This window comes from Hemiscyllium ocellatum, chromosome 6 (genome assembly GCF_020745735.1).
Source record: "Hemiscyllium ocellatum isolate sHemOce1 chromosome 6, sHemOce1.pat.X.cur, whole genome shotgun sequence".
In the NCBI taxonomy this organism is placed as follows: Eukaryota; Metazoa; Chordata; class Chondrichthyes; order Orectolobiformes; family Hemiscylliidae; genus Hemiscyllium; species Hemiscyllium ocellatum.
The window spans coordinates 123,077,401-123,105,382 of NC_083406.1; the positions used below are offsets into that span (position 1 = coordinate 123,077,401).

Genomic DNA, 27,982 nt, shown 5'->3' on the forward strand with positions numbered 1-27,982 from the left:
TAATCTGGACAGAGTCTTTTTCTTTATAAATGTGTACATACACACACAGTGACAGACACATCCCTCGATCCAATGCCTTTTGGCACTCACATCTGTCCAGGCGAGGTGTGAAAAATTCATTCTGTGCAAATATTGATTATGTGACTGCATTCTGAAAATTATTTGTCCACAAACTCTTTTCGTTAAAAATTCTTTATATATGTATATCTCTCTCTTTGGCAAATAACTCTCTGTGAAAGAACTTAAAACGGGTTCGAAGGAGCCTAAGTGCTTTACTGGGTTTAGTATAAAGTATATTAACAAAATGTCCATTTTTTTCATTAATCCAATATTCTTTTCTTAATTTTTTTCCATGATTACAAAAATATTTAGCCCTTGTTTGTTATTTCCAATCCAGCACAGGAACAAGTACAAGAAATTTGTAACTCAAATTGACTGGATTTAAGTAGAGCTGTCACAATGCAACCAATACTGACTGTAAATAAGACGTACATCCAAGAGGCAGTCAGGGAAAGGGTGAAGTAGGGCAGAAGGCAGTTTCCGTGAGCCATAAACCTGCTGGCTTCTGTTCTGTAAAACTAATGTAATCCCACAGAATAAATCATGGACTCTGCCACCGGGTTGATGTAGGTTCAATCTCTGAACTCCTCGCTCCTGCTAACTCAGAGAAAAGATGCAGGTGCAACTCAGTGAGCTCATCTGTACGTGTCTCCACAGGAGGCACTGACCATTTAGACTCTCCAACTAGCTGCTAGAACCTCGAATGACAGCAATTGACCCTTTAGCACTTGCACGTTCTAGAATGCACTGCTTGAGGCAGCTTCAACATTCAAGGTGGTATTGGGCAATTATTTAAATGGAAGCAATGCAGGTTTACAGGAAATATGCAGGAGATTGACACTGAGTCAAAATGTTGAGAGTGTCAGTGCAGATGTGATGGGCTAAATGACTTCACAGTAACAATTTGCAATTCCCATGTTGTTCGTTGTTTAGTTCCTAGTCTAGAACAGCCCACATTCTGCAACAGAGCGAGGGGAATGGGAATAAAAGTTGGGGAACTCTTGAAACTGTTTGAATGCCAAAGTGTCAAAACCAATATGCTTTTGTTTAAAAGTTCCAATTTCACTGAACAGCATAATGGTGGAGTATGAAAGCAAGGTGGAACAGTGGTAGCAGATGCTGCAAAACTGCACACCATATCTGCTTCAGGTAGATGGAGCAAGCAGTCTCTTCAAGACAGGTGCACCAGGGGTAAGACCCCCCTTTCTTCACAGCTCCATCCAAGAGAATCTGCTTTTACTGAAATTTGATCCTCCCATTTCACAAATGGGGAGTGCAAACATCAAATAAGGTGGGGATAATAACTAGTCTGGGTATTGGGTTGCAAGTTAGGAGGAAGGATCGCAGAAAGTTGAGCTCTGCATCTAAGTATCTAAAACGCAAAGACAGCATTGTGTTCAACAGTGCTGACAGCTCAGAGTGTGTGTGTAAACGTGCCTGTGTGTATGCGTGCCTGTGTGTATGCGTGCCTGTGTGCAGCAGGTTACTTTATCTGAAAGTTTCATGAAGTTGCAACACTTTCAAAAAATCAACAAAGAATGCTGATGGCCTTCTATAAGCATGGCAAGTACTGATTAGACTGAAATATAACACAGCGCAGATAAGGTGAACGGGAAAAAGCCAAAGTTAAAAATCACCCAACACCAGGTTATTGTCCAACAGGTTTATGTGGAAGCACTAGCTTTCGGAGCGACACTCCTTCATCAGTACATTCCACTACCACCTGATGAAGGAGCGTCGCTCCGAAAGCTAGTGTGCTTCCGCATAAACCTTTTGGACTATACCCTGGTGTTGTGTGATTTTTAACTTTGTACACCCCAGTCCAACACCGTCATCTCCAAATCAGAAAAAGCCAAGTCTTCTCAGCAGGTTCAAAGGAATTTCTGAAGGTACAAAATTTACAACAATATTAAGAAAATAAATTCTTTACTCAAAATGGTGATTTCACAACTTTCAGTGGAGGCAATAGGACTAGAGGGGAAGTGCAGGATGCTGGCTTACCCCCAGTTATGCTCTCTGCTTCAGCCCTGGCTTAGCCTCACACAGCTTTAGGGTGTGAGTTAGTGAAGACTAACGTTATTGCACAAATACACAACAGGACACAGGGAGAGTCCCTGGAGCACGAGTACAAGATCACAAGTTTATGGAGGCATCTCCTATTCAGTAGGAGTTGATAAAGGTTAGGGTGAAATTTTTAATCATGATTAGCAGATGGCACTGTCAGCCATTTTAAGAAGGACTTGGCAAATAATGCCGTCCACTCAGTTTCCATGACATATTATATCATCCCGACGGGCTCTCTTTCTCTCAAGCTGGGAAACAGCGATGGGAGTTGGGGAGAAAATGCTCAACCTTGTTCCTGTGGTCATTATGCCACGGGGAAAGCTTCTGATGGTCCCGCTGGTCATTTAATCTATTCATCAGATCCAGTGAAAGTAGGAGAGTAAAAAAAGGCCTCTGCTTCTGGATACAGAAGCACATGAGGTGTCTGTACAAAATGAGAGAGGACATGGATACAAAAGCCTGGTACAAGTTGTTGGTTGGGGGAAAGATGCACATCCGTGATTAGACAGAGGGGACCCAGACCAACTCTGATACATTGTTTGAATCAGGGACACACATTGGCAGAGATGAAATGCTAAGGAACAGCATTGATAAGGGAATGAGAAAAGAAATTTTCATGTTACATTCCCTCTTGCAAACTGAGGAATGATTCCCCTTTCAATAAAAAATATAGGTTATGATGAGATAACTTGCAGGTACAAAACTTGTAATGGGAATTAATCTAGGCTCCTTGCAACAGTTCACAAAAATGTGGATCCAATATTGCCCAGGGTCAGAGGAGATGGGCACAATGAGTATGCACCTCATTGGGAACCTCTGTAAAGCCCCTGATTTGCTATTTCAGCAGTGGAACAGGAGCACGCCCAGAAGGAAGAAATCACAAACACAGATCGTCGATAATAGCATACAGCTCTGATGTTAAAAAGGGAGCATGAAGCCTCATCTGACCACTGGCTGGTGGATTAGATTTCTCTGGGGCTCAGGGAGAAGGGGCGTCTCGGATAGTGAAACTAAACTCAGCAATTCTGCATCAGCAAAAGATCAAGACCAAAAAAAAAAGCCAGAATGAAGTGAAGGACTGTATTATTCCTGCACACTGCACAGACTGGAAGCAACAGGCAGAGATCCCTGGGCACAGCAGAGCTGATAGGGAATGGCAGCCATCCCAAGTGAGCTACTTTGATTTAAAGTTGGTCTTTGTCCGCAGTGGGTAACCATCCTCACTGCCCTTCTGTCGGTTAACTGTGGTCCGCTCAGCATCAAGCCGTCGCTGGAGCCTGGCTGCTAACCTCCTGTCTTCATCTTCCTGTTGGCTATGATCCAGACCGCTGACTGATGTTGTGCCAACATTATTGGCGGTCCACTTTGTCCGCTTGGTCTGCAGCTCCACTGTGTGCTTGGTCTTGTGGTGCCTCTTCTTGCCCTGGGAGGAGGAGGAGAAGGAAGATTTCGATCCTTTGCTTTTCTTCGCCCCCATGTGGTCAGACGACGAGGTGCTGATGCTGTGCTGAGACCTGTTACCTTGCTCCACAGAGGCTTGTTGGGTTGGGATTGACTCCATGTGGCTACTCCAACTCTCGGGAACCTTCTGATGGCTGTCCTGGGAGGGGGCAGAGTTTACCCCCGAATCTAAATATTCATTCTTCTGGTGGCCAGGGGAATTTGAAGATGAAGCAAATTCCATTGCAGCAATCTCGCTTTCTGCTTCCAGCCTGCCAACAGCATCCTCACCCTCGTCCTCCGAAATCAGGGTGCCCTTGGAGGCTACCATTTCCTCATGGCGCTCCTGCAGAATCTGGCCCCACTTCTGCAGGAGATTGGGGTTCACCTCATAAGTGGTGGGAGCAGCGGCTGGTTTGTGGAAACCACAGCCGAGGTTTCGGGGGGTCGATTTGACAATCTTGGGTTTCATCACCCTGCCATCAGGCAGCTTCTTGGGAGGGGTGCAGGGTGAACAGCTGATGGGTTTGAAATGGTTGAACTCCCCAGAGATACTGTCATTGCTGTCAGGGCTGGCTGACCGCTCTCTCTTGGCTGGGCCTGAGGGTGCTGGGTCATTTGCAGAGCGCTTTTCTGAGCTCAGGTTTGGAGCAGAGTTGGAGCGACTGTTTTCAGAGGATGACAGGATGTTGATGACATTGTTGGTAACAAGGGAACCTACAGAAACTGAAGATGTCTGCAAAGAAAAGAGAGCGAGATTGGAGAGGATCCACTGGGAATAAAATTAGAAAATACATATTTGGAAACTGCATCATCTCACTGAGAGAAGCTGAATCATCATCATATAGAACAAACAGTAAGAATCTTATTGAGTCAATTCAGACGAAAGGGAGTCACAGAGAGAGAAAAATACAAGGATATACCAACATACAAAAGAGTAGCACAAGTAGGTCACTGAGCATGCTTCACCATTCAATAAGATCATGACCGATCAGTCTATTTCGTATTCCAATTTCCACCTACATTACATACATTATAGTCTGATGAAGAGGGCTGGGAGAGGTCAACATGGAAGATAAACAATACAGACCAACTGTCCATATATCCTATACATCCATAGGAAACATGATGCAAATCAATGGCACTCAAAGATACATTAGCGTTGGAGAGATGATACCAGGAATATGAAGGCAAGATCAGAAGATCTTAAGAAATGAAAACAGAAGTCCATTCAGCCCTTCAATGACATAATGGCTGGTCTGACATTCCTCACTCCCACTTTCCTACCCTTTCCCCGGACCCCTTGATTCCTCTATTGATTAAGAATTTATCTCAGCTTTAAATATACACCCAGCAGTGATTTCTTTCCTTTGTTATTTCTAAATTTCCATCCAGATAATCCTGCATTTTGATCCTTCAAATCAAGATTATTTCACACTGCTGTATTGACCCAGTTCTTTATTAACTACTCCACCTCCTTTTCCTTTCTTCCTAATCCTTCTGAAATGTCATATGCCGAGAATATTCAGGTCTTTGTCACCTTGCAACCACTACCATGTATTCATTTAGGTCTAGTTTTACTATGAGTTCACCCTCCTTGCTGTGCATGCAGCATGCATTTGGACAGTGAGTCAGTAAAACGTCTTTTCATGACCCAAATGACCTATCACAATTTACAATTGTAATTATTCCACCCTTAACGCAAATCCTAAGCATACCAACATGATCCCTTCTTAAGTCGTCCTTCTAACTGGGCCATAATGGTAACGTCATTAGATTAATAATTCAGAACCTCATAGGATCTGGGTTCAAATCCCACCATGGCAGCTGCACCCAACTAATTTAAAATCGGTTAATAAATCTGGAATTGAAACCTACTCTTGGCGATGGTGAATGTGAAAAATACTAGTGATCATTGCAAACCCTACCTGGTTCACTAGAGTCCTTCAAGGAAGGTAATCTGCCATCCTTACCCAGTCTGAACTACACATGACTCCAGACCTTCAATGTTTCTTCAGTGTCGCTGGGTCAAAATACTGGATCGCCATCTCTAATGATAATCTGTATATACCTTCATTAAAGGGACTGCAGTGGTTCAAGATTGGTAACTAGACAATAAATGCCAACCCAACTAGTGATGCCCACATTCAGTGAATGGATAAAAAATCCAGAGCAATGTGGTTGACTCTTAATAACCCTCTGAAATGGCCCTGCAAGCCACTTTGTTCAAGGGCAATTAGGGATTTATCTAATAGCTATTTACCATTTTTGCCTAATCTGACCTTATTTGTTGGAGCATTCTTATTTATGCCCCTTGTTGGCACACTCTGGCAGTTTCAAATGTTGACCACATTTGGTAGGGATCAGATAGAAAATCAAAGAAAAGTAATCCTGCCTTAAAATTAGAGCCAGACCACCTAGAGGTGATGCCTGGAGGACACTCTTCACACAGAGGGTAGTGGAAAGCCAGAAAGCACTCCCTGCTGAAACCTGTGGATGTTGGGGAACAAGTGGAACTTTCAGGCTTGAGAATGATAGATTTTTTTTTGATTGGGAGAGGTGTACAATAATGAATTACATCAGTGACATCCACATTTCACAGAAGAATAAGGAAGTTGGAGGGAAACAAATTAGACAGCGAAATTCCGTGTGCCAGTAAGAACTGCATAACCAATGTATCCAAATGATTAGTAATCGCTTCAACACAGAGGGTGTAAGTGATATAGCAGTTCACCAGGTCAGCCCAGCCAAAGGGACCTGCTGAAACAACAAATACCTTGGTTCTACTCTCAATGCGAGGTGTCCCTCTTCGGCCCTGGTTGTTTTCCACTGGTGTGCTCCAACTTCGATTCTCCTCCTCAATGCTCAGCATACTGTAACAAGAAGCCAAGATTTAGGGAAAGGAATCCAGGGTCACTTCAATAACAACCTGCATTTACAGAGCTCCTTGAAAGTAGCATAACTTCCTGAGGTGCCTTACAGGAGTGATCATCAAACACAATTTAATCAGAGTCACATCTGGAGATATCAGGGACAGGTGATGGTCAAAGAAATGTGTTTTACTTAGGGTCTTAATGGAGGAGAGAGAGAAGTGGAAAGGTATAGGGTGGGAATTCCAGCACAAGGATCCCACGCAGCTAAAGGCATGGGCACCAATGGTGGATCGATTAAAATCCAGCTTTCACAAGAGCCAAGATTTGCAGGAGCACACAGATCTCAGAGGGTTGGAAGGTGGAGGAAGTTACAGAGAGGGAGGGAGGAGGATCATGGAGGAATTTGAGCATTTCAAGGTGGTTGCTGGAAGTGGATTCAACAGAATAGAATAACCCACAGGGGTAACGAGTGAGTGGAATTCAAGGACATTAAAACCACTCTCTTGTCTAGGAGACCAAGGACTCTAATTACCTTGAAAATCGACCAGAAGAGTTGGAGCTCAGCTTGTTGTTGGCTGCTAAACCCCATGGCCGTGTAGTTATATGTTTCACTGGCTCCTCATTCTCTGAATCAGACATGTTGTCAGTAGCCTGGAGAAGAACACAAGTATTAAATCTCCTAACACACTGATGAACACTAGAACATCTGATAACCCATGGGGTAACAGATTCGCCAGATGATTTCATTTGTAAACCAGCCTTTTCAGTGCCAACCTGTCCCTTCAGGCTCCTATTGCCTGTGTAACACCAATGGCCAGCACTGAGAAAATGCTGCATTATTCCAGGGGAAGCAATGCGGGAGTGTCAGGTTGTCCGAAGGTCAGGTCAAGGGAATGTCACATTGATGACTGCGATTTCTTTTGAATGGAGCATTGAACTTGGGCTCTTACTGCCCTCTCAGATGGACAGACCCCAAAGTATTTTCAAAAAAACAGAGTAGCACTTCTCGATGCCTTTAATCATTAATACTAAATAAAAATCATCTGGACCAGCCACTTGCTTGCAGTAGTGCTCAGTATCATACCAGATTACCTGGATGTTGATCTCTTCCCTGATTGTGGGGTATTGATTACTCACCATTGCCAGGGAGGTGGTGATTTAACGGTAATCACAGAAATGTGAGAGCTCAGAAGGAGGCCATTCATTCCATCTCCATCAAATCTTTGAACATTTTGATTTAGTGTCAAACCCTTGCCTTTTCCCAATAACACTTTATTTTTTATTAAAACAATTATCTAATACTCTCTTGAATGCTTCAATTGAACCTGCCTCCACCACATTTTCAGGCTGTGTTCCAGATTTGAACCACTCGCTTTAAGAAAAAAGAAGATTTTTCTCACCTCACACTTGCTTCTTGCAAAACACTTTAAAACTGTGCCATCTTGTTCTCCATCCATTGACAATGGGAGCAGTTTCTCCATATCCACTCAGTCCATATCAATGACATAAAAAAACCCTCTATCGAATCTCCTGTCAGCTTTCACCTCATCAAGGTAAGCAGCCTCAACTCCTCCGATGTTTACTTATAACTCAGGTGTCTCATTCCTGGACCCATTTTTGTAAGCCACTTCTGCATTCTCTCCAATGCATTCATATTCTTCCAAAACAGTGATGCCCAAAACTGCACACTATTCTCCAATATTACAAATAGATTCAATAGAAACTCTGTGCCCTTGTTAGTGAAGCTTAGGATACCATATGCCTTTTTTAAAAATTCATTCCTGAGATGTGGATGTTGCTGACTGGGCCAGCGTTTATTGTCCATCCCTAGTTGCCCCCTTGAGAAGTGGGGGGGTGGGGGGCTGACTTCTTGAACTGCTGAAGTCCACCCGCTATAGGTAGACCCACAATGCCCTTAGAGAATTCAAGGATTTTGACCCAGTGACACTGAAGGAACGGAGATATATTTCCAAGTCAGAATGGTGAGTGGCTTGAAGGGGAAGTTGCAGATGTGATGTTCCCATGTATCTGCTACCCTTGGCCTTCAAGATGGAAGTGGTCATATTTGGAAGGTGCTGACAGAGGACCTTTGGTGAATTGCTGCAGTGCATTTGAGGTGATACATACTACTGCTACTGAGTGTCAGTGGTGGAGGGAGTGGATGTTTGTGGATGTGGTGCCAATCAAGCGGGCTGCTTTGCCCTGGGTGGTGCCAAGCTTCTTGAGTGTTGTTGGAGCTGCCCCCATCTAGGCAAGTAGGGAGTATTACATCACACTCCTGACTTGTGCCTTGCAGATGATGGACAGGACAGCAGACACAGGCAGTGGATGAGGTTACTGTAGTGGACAGGGTAGGGGACACAGGCAGTGGATGAGGTTACTGTAGTGGACAGGGTAGGGGACACAGGCAGTGGATGAGGTTACTGTAGTGGACAGGGTAGGGGACACAGGCAGTGGATGAGGTTACTGTAGTGGACAGGGTAGGGGACACAGGCAGTGGATGTGGTTACTGTAGTGGACAGGGTAGAGGACACAGGCAGTGGATGAGGTTACTGTAGTGGACAGGGTAGGGGATACAGGCAGTGAATGAGGTTACTGTAGTGGACAGGGTAGGGGACACAGACAGTGGATGAGGTTACTGTATTGGTTCAAGAAGGCAGCTTAGCACCACCTTCTTCAGGACAGTTAGCAAAAGGTAATGAATGCAGGCTGAGCCAGCCATTCTCTGAGAATAAATTTTTAAAATTAATTACATGGTATAAAATACTCAAAACATTCAAAGACAGAGGTTGTGGGTTCAGAAGGCGCTGTCCAAGGAGAGGTGCCGGAAGACTGGAGGATGGCAAACGTTGTGCCATTTTTTAAGAACGGCGGTAAAGACAAGCCAGGGAACTATAGACCGGTGAGCCTGACGTCGGTGGTGGGCAAGTTGTTGGAGGGAATCCTTAGGGACAGGATGTACATGTATCTGGAAAGGCAAGGACTGATTAGGGATAGTCAACATGGCTTTCTGCGTGGGAAATCATTCCTGATGAAGGGCTCTGGCCCGAAATGTCGAATTTCCTGTTCCTTGGATGCTGCCTGACCTGCTGTGCTTTAACCAGCAACACATTTTCAGCGTGGGAAATCATGTCTCACAAACTTGATTGGGTTTTCTGAAGAAGTAACAAAGAGGATTGATGAGGGCAGAGCAGGAGATGTGATCTATATGGACTTCAGTAAGGCGTACGACAAGGTTCCCCATGGGAGACTGGTCAGCAAGGTTAGATCTCATGGAATACAGGGAGAACTAGCCATTTGGATACAGAACTGGCTCAAAGTTAGAAGACAGAGGGTGGTGGGGGAGGGTTGTTTTTCAGACTGGAGACCTGTGACCAGTGGAGTGCTACAAGGATCAGTGCTGGGTCCTCTACTTTTTGGAATTTACATAAATGATTTGGATGCGAGTATAAGAGGTACAGTTAGTAAGTTTGCAGATGACATCAGAATTGAAGGTGTAGTGGACAACAAAGAAGGTTATCTCAGATTACAACAGGATCCGGACCAGATGAGCCAATGGGCAGAGAAGTGGCAGATGGAGTTTAATTCAGATAAACGTGAGGTGCTGCATTTTGGGAAAGCTATCTTAGCAAGACTTATACACTTAATGGTAAGTGTCCTAGGGAGTGTTGCTGAACAAAGAGACCTTGGAGTGCAGGTTCATAGCTCCTTGAAAGTGGAGTCACAGGTCGGTAGGATAGTGAAGAAGGCGTTTGGTATGCTTTCCTTTATTGGTCAGAGTACCGAGTACAGGAGTTGGGAGGTCATGTTGTGGCTGTACAGGACATTGGTTAGGCCACTATTGGAGTATTGCATGCAATTCTGGTCTCCTTCCTATTGGAAAGATGTTGTGAAACTTGCAAGGGTTCAGAAAAGATTTACAAGGATGTTGCCAGGGTTGGAGGATTTGAGCTAGAGGGAGGGGCTGAACAAGCTGGGGCTGTTTTCCCTGGAGCATCAGAGGCTGAGGGGTGACCTGAAAGAGATTTACAAAATTATGAGGGGCACGGATAGGATAAATAGACAAAGTCTTTTACCTGCGGTCGGGGAGTCCAGAACTAGAGGGCATAAGTTTAGGGTGAGAGGGGAAAGATATAAAAGAGACCAAAGGGGCAACTTTTTCACACAGAGGGTGGTACGTGTATGGAATGAGATGCCAGAGGATGTGGTGGAGGCTGGTACAACTGCAATATTTAAGAGGCATTTGGATGGGTACATGAATAGAAAGGGTTTGGAGGGATATGGGCCGGTTGCTGGCAGGTGGGACTAGATTGGGTTGGGATATCTGGTCGGCATGGACAGGTTGGACCGAAGGGTCTGTTTCCATGCTGTACATCTCTATGACTATGACACATAGGAACATCACCACCTGCAAGTTCCCCTCTCAGCCACTAACCACCTGACTTGGAGTTTCTTTTTAAAAAGGTCATTCACGGGATGTGGACATCACTGTCTGGGCCAGCATTTATTGCCCATCCCTAATTGCCCAGAGGGAGATCAAGAGGCACCCACATTACTGTGGGTCTGGAATCACCACATGGCAGCCAGACCAGATAAGGACAGCAGTTTCCTTCCCTCAAGAGGATTGATGAACCTGATGGTTTTTCCAAAAATCAACAATAGATTCACAATCATCATTAGATTGTAATCTCAGATTTTCTTTTACTTGAAGGCGAATTCCACTGGACACCATGGTGGGATTCAAACCACGGTCCAAGGACATTACCTGGCTCTCCGGATTTGTAGTCCAGTGATAATATCACGGGGCCATTACCTCCCCCAGCTATATCACCGATCCTTCAGTGACGCTGGGTTAAAGTCCTGCTCATCCCCTCCACAGTGGCACTGTCAGCCTACACCATACAGACTGCAAGAAGGCAGTTCACCACCACCTATTCAAGGGGCAAATTGGGACAGGCTATTAATGCTGGCCCAGACAGGCAATCCCGCATCCCATGAATGAACAAAAAAAATTTTTAAATTGGATGGTTCTGATCTACATAGCAGCCAATGCATTTTTTGTTAAACACAAAGAGCCTCCCTCATCCAGCAGCAGTTGCTCAGACATGCATCCTGATCACTTTCTACACGTCCTTTCCTCAACAGAAACAGGCAGCACAGAGAAAACATTAGCAGGTCACTGTGAGTGCATGTCATAGGTGAGAGGGAGGGAGCACCAGGGGGCAAGGAGGCAGCAAGACAGGTAGAGAAGGGGAGAGGGCAGGAGCTGAGGGATTAAGAGGCAGGGAGGGACAGAAGGGAAGGCAAGGACAGAGGGAGATGAGAAAGAGAAAAAGACAGAGGAGAATTTATAAACACTCACAAAATCTCGACCCCATTTTCTTGCCAGCTCCTCATCCCTCTTCACCTGTTCCATGATTGTTTTCTTTTTGTCCATTTGCTGCTTCTCGTGCTCCCCCTCAGCCAGAATAATCTGAATTATTTCCGCCGTGACCGTCTCATCATCTTCCTTCAAGCTCTCCTTCTCCGGCTCATACTGGAGACAGGAAACGTTATAATCTCAGTCTCAGCGAACCCCTACACCCTCTCCGCCCCACCCAACACGCAAGCAATGGGGGAAGGTGGATAACTGGATGTGAGCAGGAGAAGTAGCGTTACAGTACCCACTGCCATTATTACCAAACCTGCTTCAATAGTAAGGGTTTGTCAATCATACAGCAACTTTAACAGGATGCAACTTCCCACCATGCTTCACTGAAGAGTAAGCATTTGACAATGTGAGGAGATATTAGGGTTTGGTTGAGTAACAACTTTCTCAAAAAGGCTGACAGGTTCAGCCAGGCTGGTTCAGGGGTCAGGGCTCAGGAAGGTAAAGGTCCTGCTGTCCCTGGTGCAATAATTACACTGGATGGGTAGGCAGGTGGGGAGGGGGGGCAACAGGACAAAGAACAGTACAGCTTAGGAGTAGGCCTGCTCAAGAAGCCAGAATTGGAAGAGCAGAGAGATGTCACTGCGGCCAACAAAGCTTCCTGTTTGGTTTTGGAGGGCATGATCATTTATTTAAGTACGTGGCCCTTTTAAATCCTGTGCGGAGCTGCACATGCGTGAGCAACTTAAAAGAAATCAACTTGAGCAGGAATTTTCAGGATGCAACTTTTCTGTGAAGCTTAGAAAGAAGATTGGGCTCAGAACTGGTTAGAGAAATAGAAAGGGAGTAAGGGCAAGGTCACAGATTTAACTCGCCTAATGGAGCGATTTGTAATTTACTTTCAAAGTCAGAAGCAGAAGCAGAGATGGAGAGTTTGTTCTACCATCTTTCTGATTCACTCATTCCCCTGCAGTGTTTAGTCTGACTATTCCCATTCAAGAAGGGCAAATCTGAATTATTAACAGACAAAATCGCCAGAATTTCCCAGCTTGGACTCAGCAGGTACACGGATACAGATGGGAGATTGAATGGAGGCCCTGCCTCGCTGTCTTGCTCGATGCAGAAGATTCCAGGACATGATTTTAAAGATCATCATGACTACTCAGGCATTTCAGTACCTTTTCTAAATTCTCACACAATATCATTAAACAAGTTCTCTCATCACTATGGGTAATGTGGAGAATGGCTACAGCATTCTCCTGAATAACAGTATACCATCTATAACATGTAATACACCAACTCAGCAAGGCTCCTGAGACAGCACCTTCCAAACCTACAACCGAGAAGAACAACAGCAGCAGATTCAAGCCACTCGCCATCCTGACTTGTACATATAACGGTTCCTTCAGAGTCACTCAACAAAAATCTTAGAACCCCCTTCCTAATGGCATTGTGGGTGTTCTTAAGCCTCAAGGACTGTAGCTGTTCAAGATGGTAGCTTATCAAAGGGCAATAAATGCTGTACCACATCCAATGATAAATGGAAAAAAGGCAACTAATTAAAACAAAGACAGCCATCTAATTAAATAGCACCACAGCCCTCCTGGCATTCCTAAAGGTTTTATTTAAAACAGGTAATACAATCACTGTCAATAAAATGTGGAGCTGGAAAAAGAACAGCAGGTCAAGCAGCAGCAGAGGAGCAGGGGAGTTGACGTTTTAGCAGCACCCTTCATCAGGACTGTCACAGTCAGTCACTGTCATTTATGCACAGCAAGCTCTCACAAACAGTAATGTGGCACTGGCCAAATCATCTGTTTTAGTGACGTTAATTGAGGGAGAAACATTAGCCCCTGAACACAAGTGAGAAACTACCTGCTCTGTTTTGAAATAGTAATCTTGGAATTTTGAATATCTACCTGAGGGTGCAGGCAAGTTTTAGTTAAAAGTTACATCACAAAGGTGGCATTTTCAACAACACGGTTCTTTCTCAGCCCTGACCCTCTGATAGCAAAATGTTCTCTCATCTTTGACCCTCCAACTGTGTGGCATTGCCTCAGTCCTGACATAATGACACAATATCACAGCTGATTCCCTGATTGGTTAGACTCTGCACTGATGGCCGGATAGTATGGCATGACCCAGGTAGTGACTCTCCAACAACGTAGCCCTCTGTCATTACTGACCCTTCGACAGTGCAGTACTTATTTGGCGCTGACCCTCTAACAGTGCGGCACTCCCTTGGTGCTGACCTTCCGACAGTATGGTACACCCTTGGCATTGACCCACCGAGAGTGCAATGCCCCCTCAGTGCTGACCCTCCGAGAGTGCAACACTCCCTTGGTTCTGATCCTCTGCAGCTTGTCAATCTTGGCCTCTTTCCAAAAGTGTCAGGAACGTGCACAGGTTTGTTTCCAGAAGATATGAGCTCAGAGGCTGGACTAGGCCTGTCAATAAAGGTGGCATTGCCCTGAATGTGTCCAGATCTGTACCATGGAAGGAGTGCATTCCAACTTTTGTGAGTCTGCCTTGGTGTGTATCTGGACTCCAATGCTCTTAACTGTTGATTTGATATATGCCTTACCTGAAAATTTGTCTTGAAATTTCCAACTGACCCCAATGGATCCAAACTTCCAATCCCTTTTGTGTGAGGAAAGGCTTCCTGACAGCCTAGCTCTATTTTGAAAGAAGTTCTGCCTGTTATTATGGATCTCTGTCCACCACCCCCAGAGGAAACAGTTTCTAATCCCATCAAATTTATAGAAAACCACATAAACCCCTGAACTGAAAGGAATACAGACCAAATTCATTCAAGTTGAGTTTGCAACTTAACCCTAAAAAAGCCAGGCATCTTTCTAGTGAATCCATGACACAAAGGTAAGATGGGATATCCTCCCTGAGGTTTACCACAGTTGAATGCAGTCCCTTTAAATATTTTCCTCAATGGGTACATACTTTTGCCCCTTGTATATCAGCCACAAAGGGCCGTCATTCTATTAGCCATTTGGACTGATTGATATTTCGCAGATTAATTTTTAGGAATATGATTACTTGACATCCAATTAACCCCAAGTTATTCAGGACACTAATCAGTGACTTGTACTTGGGGAGATGGAGGGGCAGGGTGCACGCAGACTGAACTGAACCATCCGAATCAAACAACACATTCAGTATCACACTGTAAATAGCATCTTAGTCATGAGTCACTTTCCTAAACTTCTGAAGTCTGGGTGATATAGGAACACCCACAGTGCTCAGAGGAACAATTTCTAGGATTTTAACCCAGTAACAGTAAAGTATCAGCAAAATATTTCAGGAAGGTGAGTGGCTTGCAAGTGGTGACGTTCCCATGTATCTGCTGCCCTTATCCTTTTACAAGGAAGTACTAGGCTTGGGAGGTGTTAAGGAGCCTTGCTAAGTTGCTGCAGTGCATCTTGTAGACAGTCCACACATTTAGCACTGTGCATCAGTGGTCAGGGAGTGTGTGTTGAAGGTGGAGGATAAGGTGCCAAGCAAGTGGATCCTTTGACCTGGAGGGTGTCAAGCTTCTAGGACATCGTTGGAGCTGCACCCAACTAGACAAGTGGGAGATATTTCATATATCCTGACTTGTATCTTACAGACAGCGGACAGACTTAAGACAGTCAGGAAGTAAGTTACACTGAGAATTCTCAGCATCTGCCATGTCCTTTTAGCACAGGATTTATACTGCTAATCCAGTTCAGTTTCTGGTCAATAGTAATCACTAGGATGTTAATGGTAGGAATTCAATGGTAATATTACAGAATGTCACGAGGTGATGGTTAGACTCTCTTCATGGAAGCATCTACTGATGCCTGCAATGTCTGGAGGCTAACTGCTTGAACGACCACTGGAAGATGCAAGCAGAAACGAGAAGCTCAGCTAGTGAGAAGAGAGCCCAGAGAAAACAGAGACTACTGAATACTGCATCTTCTCAGCCCAATATCTTCCTCTGCAGCAAATGTGGCAACGGCAGAATGCGGTTCAGGAGCCCCAGAAGATGACGCTGAACAGAGCTGACAACCATAGTTCAATCAGTGTGTAATGAAATGGAGGGCTATCATGTAACTGTATTGAGGTGACCGCTGATTGGCACTTGTGACATGAACATAATTTACTCCACATCAGCTCAATCCTGGAATACAACCAAAGAACTTGTGTTTCCTCCAAGATGACACCATCAACAAATGGTTACAGTACAAGGAGAGAGCGAGGTCATTCTCCACCCCACAAATCGCTGCCCCATTCCCCATCTCATTCTGAAAACAGTTGACTGAAGTAACTGAAGTGACAGAGGACAGTACCTGTCGGAGTTGATTCTCAAGCCCCTCCCGGACATCACCTGCTTTACTCAGCACCAGGGGAGCACGGAACACTGGCTCTGTAAGCACAAAACAAAAGGGAAACTCACTAAAGGAGAAAGTGAGGACTGCAGATGCTGGAGATCAGAGTCTGAGTGTGATGCTGGAAACAGCCGGTTGGGCAGCATCCGAGGGCTTTTACCTGAAACATCGATTCTCCTGTTCTTTGGATGCTGCCTGATTGGCTATGCTTTTCCAGCATCACACCGTTCAATGATGGAAACTCAGTGAAGACAAACCCAACTCCAATCAGACAAAGCTCCTGAAGTAGCCAATACCCTTTATCCATCAAGTTCCAATAACCGTAAATCATATAGCACTGGAGGTCTCCCAGCTCATTTGACTTGTGCTGACCCTTTAGCACAGCTATTTAATTAATCTCAGTACCCTCTGTTCTTTGTCTAGAGCCAGGAAATGTCCCCATCGATTTATTCATCTAATTCCCTTCTAAAAGTTATTACAGAAAAAAGATAAATGGCATCAAAGCTTTTCATTTTGCCCTCATCAGGACAATGTGCAAGAAATACCAGTGTAAAGAGGAACAAAATATTTAAATTGTATCAGAACAAGTACTGATTGGTTGGCAAGCGGACTCTGATTGGTACAGGCATTGCCATGGAGAATGTAATGTTGTTCCCCATTACTTTGGAATTTCTTGCAATTTGTTCTGAATGCAAGATGAAAAGGTTCAAAGTGTTTGTTTTTCAGCAAAACTCAAGTTCTATACTACTGAACTGACATAAAAGTGACTGAATCAGCTTCCAGGTCTTACACTTGCACTCATCCTTTCGCCAATTATCTTCAGTCTGTGACCTCTGGTTACTAACCCTCTCCCCAGAGAAAACTGTTATCCCCATTTCCTCAGGTCCTCACAATTTGGAATGCAGATAAGGTTGTACAGTGACTCAAGCATGCATTTCACAGAGCATGACAGACACTCTAAACAGCAGAGGGAACAATTGTCATGTCCTATACGTCAAAAAGGCACTCCTACGAATGTGCCAATGGAAAATGCATCACAATAGTGTAATAAAGAGCGCTGTTAAATGATTGTACTGAAAGATCGGAGAGTGGGAGACAAGATTAGGGAGACAATACCAGAACTCTGGGCTTTGACAGCTGAAGGCATGATCACTCAACAGTTGGATGATGGAAACTGGGAATACAGAATAAAAGAAGCATACACATCATTGGAGAGTTGTTTAGGGTGAGGAAGTGGAGGCATTTGAAACCAAGGTGATAACTGGTGATGTGAAAGTTTGCCAAACTGGATTTGTGTGTTTGTTTAGAGCACGGAGGTAGTGACAGGATGGAAATATCTTGTATTTTATTCTCAGCCTCCATAACTGGCTACGTTCTAGACTCAAATTGCCTTCAGAACAATAAAGGGTTGAAATGATTGACAGAACAATAAGGGGAACAGACCTGGTCAAGTAAGGCTATAACGTTCACAGAATCACACAGTACAGAAGAAGCCCTTTGGCCCATCGAGTCTTTATTGCCAAGATTTATCCTTGCTCAGTTCATGCTGTTTGACTGAGTCAGAAGTAAAGATTTAGAGAACAGGAGGCCATTCGTTCCATCATGCCTGTGTCAGCTGCTGATCAGCCTAACACTGTGCCCAAGTACTGGGTTGTGACCTGAAACATATCACATATGGAAAGGTGAATGTCACTGAAGGCAGAATCATGTTGCTAAAGCTTTCCATCTTGCACTCAACAGGACAAATGTAAGAATGCCAACTTCAACAACTTACACTGGAGGAGAAAAGGGCACTGATTGGCTGACATTTTATAGAGAAATCAAAAGGGATTTACCCACTCCCTTAAGTCTTGTGCGATTAAAAAAAAAAGCAAAGTGCAAACATTTCCCTTTCGTTCGCAGATAACAGGCCTGGTACAAATGTGTTGCTTGCAGTAAGTATAAATAAGCCTTGTATGAGGTCACCTAACCATCTTAAACTGTTTGTTAATGCAGCTAGGAGCACATCATTGATGTTTATCAAGTGCCGCCCAATCAAAGCATAGTCACAAAACAAAATGTTCAGTGACAGAGCTGTCAATTCAAATCCCAACTTAGTTTATATAAGGCTTTGTAATTTAAAAAAAAATTAGGAAATATAAATCTGGTTTCATTCAAAATGACCACAAAATTGTTAAGACATAGATCAGCTACAATGGCACTGAATGGTAGAACAGCACCAGGAGGGGCTGAACAGCCTTCAGCCCAATAAAGACAACAGAACAAGCTAAAGGCCCTACCTAAGGAATTTGAAAACATTCAGAGATTTATGAAAGGCACAATGAGAGTTTAAAAGTCCTTCCAAAACTCTGAAGGTCATTGCTGGATAGCTTCTGGTATAATACCTGGGAGTCAGAAACAATCAGAGGTCCACACTATCTAATTTACAGACACATAGACACACAGACACACACAAACTAGGGCAAAGTCTTTCACCACCTCAGGTTGTCTCAAAGCACTACAACATGATATACCTGTTTTTAAAGTAAAGCCAATACAGAGTCTAATTTTCTCACAGCTGAATACCATTGGCCCAGGACACAGGCAAGAATGCTTTGTGTTTTGAGCACAATATCGGAGGTTGGCACTGCCAATGCTGTACTGAAGGAATGATGAACTGTGAGAGATACCATTTTCTGTAAGAATCTGTGCCCTCCAACATGGATGTTAAAGATTTCTTTTGAAGGTGAGATGCTCCTTCGGCTTCGCCTCTCAAACAACAATATGCAAACCATTTACATTGGTAACCTTTTATCATACTACTGTTTGTGGGATCTTGCTGTGCAGACATTTCTGCCGTTTTTCCTACATTAAATCAGGGGTTAGTCTTCAAAAATAATTTATCTGTCCCAAAGTTCTCAAAGGATCTACATATAAACAAAAGTCTTTTTTTTCCCCAGTAGCGATTGGGGGATATTTCACCTGGGTGGGAAGGTGGGCCTTAGTTTAACTTTCCGTCTGGGACACAGCATCTCAAACAGTCTAGCACATCCACAGTGTTGGCACTAGAAGCATCAGTCTCGATTAAATGCTCAAGTCTCTGGAATGAGGTCATGAACCTATAATGGCCTAACTCAGCAGACATTATTACTAACTGAGCTGGGGCTGATCTATGACGGCAACCAGCCACAACCAGCAGATGATCCGAAATGAAGGCAGAAAGAGCTAGAGGAATTCAGCAAGTCTGTGTTTCCTGCTGAACTTCACCACCACTTTCTGATTTAACTTCAACTCTGGAATCCACAGTATTTTGTCTTTACATTAGCCATTTTAATGGTTCAGGGATTTAGTGGCCAACTCTAATTGCTCAGAGGACATTCCTGACGGTGTGGAGTCACATGCAGGCCAGATCAGGTAAAGATAGGAGATTTTCTTTCTTGAAAGGATGTTAGAGTTATAGAGGTCTACTGCACAGGAAAATGCCCTTTGGTCCATTGAATGTGTGCTGGTCAAAACAACCTGAATATTTAATTCCATTTAGAACATAGAACAATACAGCGTAGTACAGATCCTTTGGCCCTTGATGTGAAATCAATCCGAAGCCCTTCTAACCTACATTATTCCATAATCATCCATATGTTTATCCAATGACCATTTAAATGCCCTTAAAGTTGGTGAGTCTACTAGTGTTGCAGGCAGGCTGTTCCACGTCCCTACTACTCTCTGAGTAAAGAACCTACCTCTGACATCTATCACCCCTCAATTTAAAGCAATTCCCCAATGCTAGCCGTCACCATCCGAGGAAAAAGGCTCTCACTGTCCACCCTACCTAATCCTCTGATGATCCTGTATGTCTCTATTAAGTTACCTCTCAACCACCTTCTCTCTAATGAAAACAGCCTCAAGATCCTCAGCCTTTCCTCGTAAGCCCTTCCCTCTAAACCTGGCAATACCATGGTAAATTTTCTCTACACCCTTTCACATCTTTCCTATAAAGTGGCAACCAGAACTGCACCAAAGTTTTGTACAGTTGCAACATGACCTCATGGCTCCGAAACTCAATTTCTCTACCAATAAAAGTGAACTTCTTAACAACCCTATGAACCTTTCAACTTTCAGGGATCTATGTACATGGACACCAAGATCCCTCTGCTCATCCACACTACCAAGAATCTTACCATTAGCCCAGTACTCAGCATTCCTGTTGCTCCTTCCAAAGTGAATCATCTCACACTTTTCCACATTAAACTCCATTGCCACCTCCCAGCCCAGCTCTGCAACTTAGCTATGTCCCTCTGGAACCTGCAACATCCTTTAGCACTGTGCACAACTCCACCTACCTTAATGTCATCTACAAATTTATCAACTCATTCTTCTATGCCCTCATCCAGATCATTTATAAAAAAATAACAAACAGCAGTGGCCCCAAAACAGTGCTATCCATCATTAGTAACTGAACTCCAGGATGTACATTTCCCAGTATTCTTTCAGCTAGCCAATTTCTGATCCAAACCACTAAAGCACCTTCAATCCTATGCCTCCATGTTTTCTGCAATAGCCTACTGTGGGGAACCTTGTCAAATGTTTTACTGAAACCCATATACTCCACATCAACCGCTTTACCCTCATCCACCTGTTTGGTCACCTTCTAAAGAACTCAATAAGGTTTGTGAGGCACGACCTACCCTTCAAAAAACATGTTGACTAACCCAAATCAAGTTATTTCTATCTCTTATAGTCCTTTCCAACACTTTACCCACAGCCAAAGTAAGGCTCATTGGTCTATAATTACCAGGATTGTCTCTACTCCCCTTCTTAAACAAGGGAACAACATTTGCTATCCTGCAGTCTTCTCGCACTATTCCTGTAGACAATGAAAACATAATGATCAAAGCCAAACGTTGTGCAATCTCCTCCCTGGCTTCCCAGAGAATCCTAGGATAAATCCCATCCAGCACAGGGGTCTTATCTAATTTCTAAACTTTTCAGAATTACTAACACCTCTTCTTTATGAACCTCAATCCATCTAATCTATTAGCCTGTATCTCAGTATTCTCCTCGGCGACATTATCTTTTTCCTGTGTGAAACTGATGAAAAATATTCATTTAGTGCCTCTCCTAGCTCCTTGGACTCCACGCACAACTTCCCACTACAGTCCGTGACTGGCCCTAATCTTATTCCAGTCAGTCCTTTATTCCTAACATAGCTATAGAAAGCTTTAGGGTTTTCCTTGATCCTACTTGCCGAAGACTTCTCATGTCCCCTCCTAGCTCTTCTTAGCTCTCCTTTAGGTCCTTCTTGGCTAACTTGTAACTCTCAAGTGCCATAACTGAGCTTTCACGTCTCACCCTAACATAATCCTCCTTATTCTGCTTGACAAGAGATTCAACTTCCTTAGTAAACCACAGTTTGGTCACTTGACCACTTCCTCCCTGCCTGACCAGCACATACTTATCAAGGACCCGCAGTAGCTGTTCCTTGAACAAGCTCCACATTTCAATTGTGCTGAATCCCTGCACCTTTTTTCCTCATCTTATGCATCCTAAATCTTGCCTAATTGCATCATGATCGCCCTCTCCCAGCTATAACTCTTGCCCTGCGGTATATACTCATCCCTTTCCATTGTTAAAGTAAATGTAACTGAATTGTGGTCACTATCACCAATGTGCTCACCTACCCTGGTTCATTACCCAGTACCAAATCCAATGTGACCTTGCCTCTTGTTGGCCTGTCTACATACTGTGTCAGGAAACCCTCCGGCACACATGGGAAAAAAAACTGACCCATCTAAGGTACTCGAACTATAGCGCTTCCAGTCAATATTTTCCAGCATTTGGCATTGCAAACATACATCTAAACACTTTTTAAATGTTGGAATGAGGGTTTCTGCTTCTACCACCCTTATAGGCAGTGGGTTTCAGATTCTAAAACACCCTCAGTACCTTTTTTACCCTCACATCCCCTTTAAACCATCTGCCTTTACTTTAAATCTCTGCTCCTTGGTCACTGGTCCCTCCACTGAGACGGAATGTCCCTTCCTGTCTCTGCCTCTTATAATTTTATTCATTTCAATCACATTCACCCCGCCTCAGGCTGCTCTGCTCCAGGAAAAACAATCCCAGTCTGTCCAACCTCTCTTCAAAACTAAAATTCTCCAGGCCAAGCAACATCCTAGTAAATCGCCTCTGCACCCTCTCCAATGCTATCTCACCCCTTCTATAACTTGGATGCCAGAACAGCACACAACACTCCAGCGGTGGTTCAATATATGTTTTATACAAATCCTGCATAACTTCCCTGCTCTTAAACTCTATGCCTTAGCTAAAGGGCATATGCCTTTTGCATCCCATATGCCTTCTTAATCACTGTATCAACCTGACCTGATGCACCTTAAGGGACATAAACACCAAGGTCCCTCTTATCCTTGGTGCTTCCCAGGGCCATACCATTCACCATGTACTCCTTTGCTTTGTTTGTCCTGCTCAGTGCATTACCTCACACTTATTCCATTTGCCACTGACCAGTAACAGCCATCTGACCAGTCCATCTATATCCTCCTCACTATTTACCAACACATAGACTTCCAATCATCAGCAAACTTATCTGATCAACCATGTGAAAGTGAGGGCTGCAGATGCTGGAGATTAGAGTCGAGAGTGTGGTACTGAAAAGGCCCAGCAGGCCTACATCGAATGTATTGCTCTCATCCTCATAACTGGTCACCTCTTCAAAAAATTCAATTAAGCTGGTCAGACATGAGCTCCCCTGAACAAAACCATGCTGACTGTTCTTGATTAATCCCCGCCTTCAAAGACCAAATTAATTCTGTTCCTCAGAATGGTTTTCAATATTTTCCCCACCACTGAGGTTAGCCTGTCATTGTTCCCTTCTTGAATAAATGGTAGCACACTGGCCTGTTGACCAGCCCTCTGGCACGTTGTCCAGCCCTCTGGCACCTCTCCTGTGGTCAGAGAGGAGTTGAGAATTACTGTCAACATGCTATTTCCTCCCTTGCCTCACTCAACAGCCTGGATACATTTCATCTGGCCATGGAAATTTAACTATTTTTAAGTCTCCAGACCATTCAGAACTTTCTCTCTGTCTATGTTAATTTCTTTAAGTATATCATGGTCCTTCTCAGATTTCCAAATCCACATTGTACCTCTCATTAGTGAACACCAACAAAATAGTCCAGGATTCACCTGTCCACAATCTTTGGTTTCTCGCACAAATTATTATGTGGCCCTTAATGGGTCCGACTGTCTACCTGGATATCCTTTTACCATAATGTTCCTGTCAAATAATTTGTAATTTTCCTTTATTAATTTTTTTTATTCCCTTTTTTGCTCTAATTTACTTTTTAAGTTTCCCCCATACATCTTTAGGGTTTCTGCGATTTTCAGCTTCCCTTTTTGCTTTATCCATTGTGTTCCTTGATAGCCAGGATTCACAGGATTGGTTGGTCCCACCATTTTTCTTTAATGGCGTAATGTTAGGACTGTACTCTCCTTATTCCCTTAAAAGTTATCCCATTGTTCTGAGACAGATTTTCTGAAAGTTAGTGCTCTCAGTTCAATCTGGCCAAATCATAGCAGCCTTCCTCCAGTTTAGAACTTTCATTTCAGGCCCATCTTTGTCCTTTCTCAAAGCAATCTTAAATCTAATGGAGTAATGATTGCCATCTACGAAATGCTCCCCCACTGACACTTGTATTATATCGAGCACTGATGAAATATTATTATCAGAAACAAGCTTTCTGTCTTGTATGGGTTACGAGTTTGTATTAGCAAGTTATGGAAATGTTAAATCTCTGTCCCCATTTCTTTTCAACGACCAGATTACAGTGTCCTGAATTAGGGTCGTAGCATCCTAAAACAGGTGAGTCCATTCCTAGCATTAGCTAGACTATTCATACAGAAACCCAGGTAATATTCTGGGGGAGCTGAAAAATGTGTTGCTGGAAAAGCGCAGCAGGTCAGGCAGCATCCAAGGAACAGGAAATTCGATGTTTCGGGCATAAGCCCTTCATCAGGAATATTCTGGGGGAACCCAGATTCAAATCCTGCAAACATATTCGGAGAGTGGTCGACTTCTTTTCAAAATCACAAAGTGTATTTAAGTGGGTCCTGTGGTACAGAGGTGGTGTACTTATTTCTGAGCTAAACATCACACAACACCAGGTTATAGTCCAACAGGTTTAACTGGAAGCACACTAGCTTTCGGAGCGTCGCTCCTTCATCAGGTGATAGTGAAGGAGCGACGCTCCGAAAGCTAGTGTGCTTCCAATTAAATCTGTTGGTCTATAACCTGGTGTTGTGTGATGTTTAACTTTGTACACCCCAGTCCAACACCAGCATCTCCAAATCATGACTATTTCTGAGCCTTGAGGTCTGGGTTAAAGTCCCATCTGGTCCAGGTTCATAACACTGCTGAACAGATGGACTAGAAAGTATCTTAAAAAGTACTAAATCTGTAAAAATCACTGGTCAGAATGCCATGTAGAGGTGTGCAAGTTTTACTACAAGAAACTTACCAAGATGATACTAAGGCAAAAGACTTCAACATTGAGGAGGCGAAAGAAACGGATGCATTATTTTTGGAAGACACTCACATTTGAGAGATTTTCGTCACATAAAATAAGGGAAAATATATCTAATGGTCAGTGAATCTATAATTTCAGAACACATGGTTAAACTGTTACAAGGGGATATGTTAGAATTTTACTCTTTCTAAAGCACTGATCTCACCAACAGGACAATGAATATTTCACAAAGAACAGAATCTAAATTGGCCTTTACAAAGGGAAAATGTGAGATGGAGAAATAGAAGGAAAAGATAGGATGGCTTAGGATTAAAAGGTGGTGCAGGTGGGATCGGGGGTGATGCAGTTTTGTCACAGGGCAGCAGAAATGTGCCAAATGGCTTCTCTTGTGTTGTAACATCCTACACATTAACTTTAACACAAGCAAAGAGCAGCCAGTTACATGCCTGGACAAGTCCTGTGAGAAAACTCTCGGAGGCGGGCGGAACCAGTAAGTGCTTCAGCTTTGGTTCGTGATTGAATCAGACCTGAAACAGGCATTTTAAGAATTTCAGAAGTTCCACTCCACAATGAAGAAAGCTTGTAAAAACTCTTCAGTTCCCCTGGTCATCCACTTAAGCCTTTTCACTGTCACAAACCTGTATATCCCACAAAACTCCCTCTGATCCCATTCCTCTCATTCCTTGAACTATGTAAGATTGGTCCTTTTATCTCTCATTCTCCCCATGCATCATTTTCTAAAATTATTTTTAATTTTTTCATGAATGTATGAGTAATTGGCAGACTCAGCATTTACTGCTCATCACCAAGTGCCCTGGTGTGACTTGCTGGGTCATTTCAGAGGGCAGAGAAAAGTCAATCACACTGCTGTAGATTCAGAGTTGCATGTCAGCCAGACCAGGTAAAAGAAAGGGAAAAGGTATTAGTGAAACAGGTGGGGTTTTACAACAATCAAGGAAAGTTTCACGGTCACATTACTGGGGCTAGTTGTTAGAATATTGAATGGACTTAAACTCTTAACATTCAATGTAACTGTGTTTTTGTTTTTGCCACTGTTTACCTATTATTTACTTAATCTGTGATCTGCCTGTATTGCTCGCAAGACAAAGCTTTTCACTGTGCCTTGGTATACATGACAATAAATTCGTGGGTGGCACAGTGGTTAGCACTGCTGCCTCACAGTGCCAGAGACCCGGGTTCAATTCCCGCCTCAGATGGCTGACTGTGTGGAATCTGCACATTCTCCCAGTGTCTGCGTGGGTTTCCTCTGGGTGCAAAGATGTGCGGGTCAGGTGAATTGGCCATGCTAAATTGCCCGTAGTGTTAGGCACAGGGTAAATGTAGGGGTATGGGTGGGTTGCGCTTCAGTGGGTCGGTGTGGACTTGTTGGGCTGAAGGGCCTGTTTCCACACTGTAAGTAATCTAATCTAATTTTTTTTACTAAAAAGTAATCTAATCTAATCTAAATTCAATTCAATTTCAGACATATTAATTGATTTTAAATCTGGTAGGTACAGCAGCTGTGGGATTTAAACTTGTGTCTTGAATTACTAACCCAATGACATTTCCACTTTACCGTGATCACCCCAATCTGAAAAATGACTCAATATGGGATTAGGTTGGCGTGTTCAGGATTTGTCTACAGGGTAGAACTGTTACACTTGTAATTTAGGGAATTAATCCCAGATTTAGTAACTGAATTTAAACACCATTAGCTGCCATGGTGGGACTTGAAGGTATGTTCCCACATCATGACGGAAAACAAATGTTGGAGATCACAGTGGGTCAGACAGCATTCCCTGGAGAGAGAAAGCTAATGTTTTGAGAGCGGATGACTCTTCATCAGAGTTCATCTAGACTGGAAGCAGGCAGTTAGCTCTCTCTCTCCCTCCATGGATGCTGCCTGTGGTCTCCAGTATGTGTTGTTTTCGGTATAGATTCCAGCACCTGCAGTAACTAGCTCCCACATCATTACCTGAGCCTCTCGATGACTACCTTAGTTGCTTTGACACCATTAACTGTCGACAGTATCTCCAGTTTAGTGGCTACTACATCGCCTCCCTGTATCTGAACGTCCTCCCCTCTTGGCGGATTCCGGGAGCAGGGTCCCAGGATCAAGGCCAGGCCGGGGTCCGGGGTCCCAGGGCCAGGCCGGGCCGGGGTCCGGGGTCCCAGGGCCAGGCCGGGCCGGGGTCCGGGGTCCCAGGGCCAGGCCGGGCCGGGGTCCGGGGTCCCAGGGCCAGGCCGGGCCGGGGTCCGGGGTCCCAGGGCCAGGCCGGGCCGGGGTCCGGGGTCCCAGGGCCAGGCCGGGCCGGGGTCCGGGGTCCCAGGGCCAGGCCGGGCCGGGGTCCGGGGTCCCAGGGCCAGGCCGGGCCGGGGTCCGGGGTCCCAGGGCCAGGCCGGGCCGGGGTCCGGGGTCCCAGGGCCAGGCCGGGCCGGGGTCCGGGGTCCCAGGGCCAGGCCGGGCCGGGGTCCGGGGTCCCAGGGCCAGGCCGGGCCGGGGTCCGGGGTCCCAGGGCCAGGCCGGGCCGGGGTCCGGGGTCCCAGGGCCAGGCCGGGCCGGGGTCCGGGGTCCCAGGGCCAGGCCGGGCCGGGGTCCCAGGGTCAGGCCGGGGTCCGGGGTCCCAGGGTCAGGCCAGGCCGGGGTCCGGGGTCCCAGGGCCAGGCCGGGCCGGGGTCCGGGGTCCCAGGGCCAGGCCGGGCCGGGGTCCGGGGTCCCAGGGCCAGGCCGGGCCGGGGTCCGGGGTCCCAGGGTCAGGCCGGGCCGGGGTCCCAGGGCCGGGCCGGGGTCCGGGGTCCCAGGGTCAGGCCGGGGTCCGGGTCCCAGGGTCAGGCCGGGGTCCGGGTCCCAGGATCGGGCCAGTCCGGGCCAGGGTCCCGCCCCTATCCCTCCCTTCCCGCCCAGATCAGAAGCTCTATCCCCGGTCCCTCCCATTCTCACCGGACTCAGGCCCTGCCGCCGCCGCTTCCTCCTCCGCTTCCTCGCCCAGCCTCCGCCTCGTCCTTCTCCGTCCCGGCTGCTGCTTCCTCCTGCGGCCCAGCGGCTGCTGCCAGAGCGGCCCGGCCCCAGAGTCCGCCCCGGGCGAGGGGACACGGCTCCCGCTGCCCGAGCAGCAGCGGCGGTGGCGGCACAGCGGGCAGGCGAGGCCGAGGCTCAGGCAGCCGCGGCACAGGCCGCTGTCTCCGGCCTGGGGCTGGGGCTGGGCCTGGGCCTGGAGCCGGGGCCCGGGCCGCTCTCTCCGGGCCCGCTCCCCGCTCCCGCTCCGGGCCGCCATCTTGTGATGTCGGAGG

General features: G+C 45.3%; 1 protein-coding gene across 3 annotated transcripts; it reads right to left on the reverse strand.

Moving 5' to 3' along the window:
* Nucleotides 1–5: 5 nt before the first annotated feature.
* rnf169 (ring finger protein 169) lies at nt 6–27,982 on the reverse strand. Of its 3 annotated transcripts, none has more exons than XM_060826370.1 (6): nt 27,633–27,982; nt 16,131–16,207; nt 11,845–11,973; nt 6,970–7,088; nt 6,341–6,437; nt 6–4,300 (listed from the first exon to the last, which is right to left on the reverse strand). In XM_060826370.1, the coding sequence occupies exons 1-6, from the start codon at nt 27,964–27,966 to the stop codon at nt 3,299–3,301; spliced, it is 1,758 nt and encodes a 585-aa protein (XP_060682353.1). In that variant the 5' UTR covers nt 27,967–27,982; the 3' UTR covers nt 6–3,298. The 3 variants fall into 3 exon arrangements, with proteins under 3 accessions (XP_060682353.1, XP_060682352.1, XP_060682354.1); XM_060826369.1 differs by having other exon boundaries at nt 11,800–11,973; XM_060826371.1 differs by lacking the exon at nt 11,845–11,973.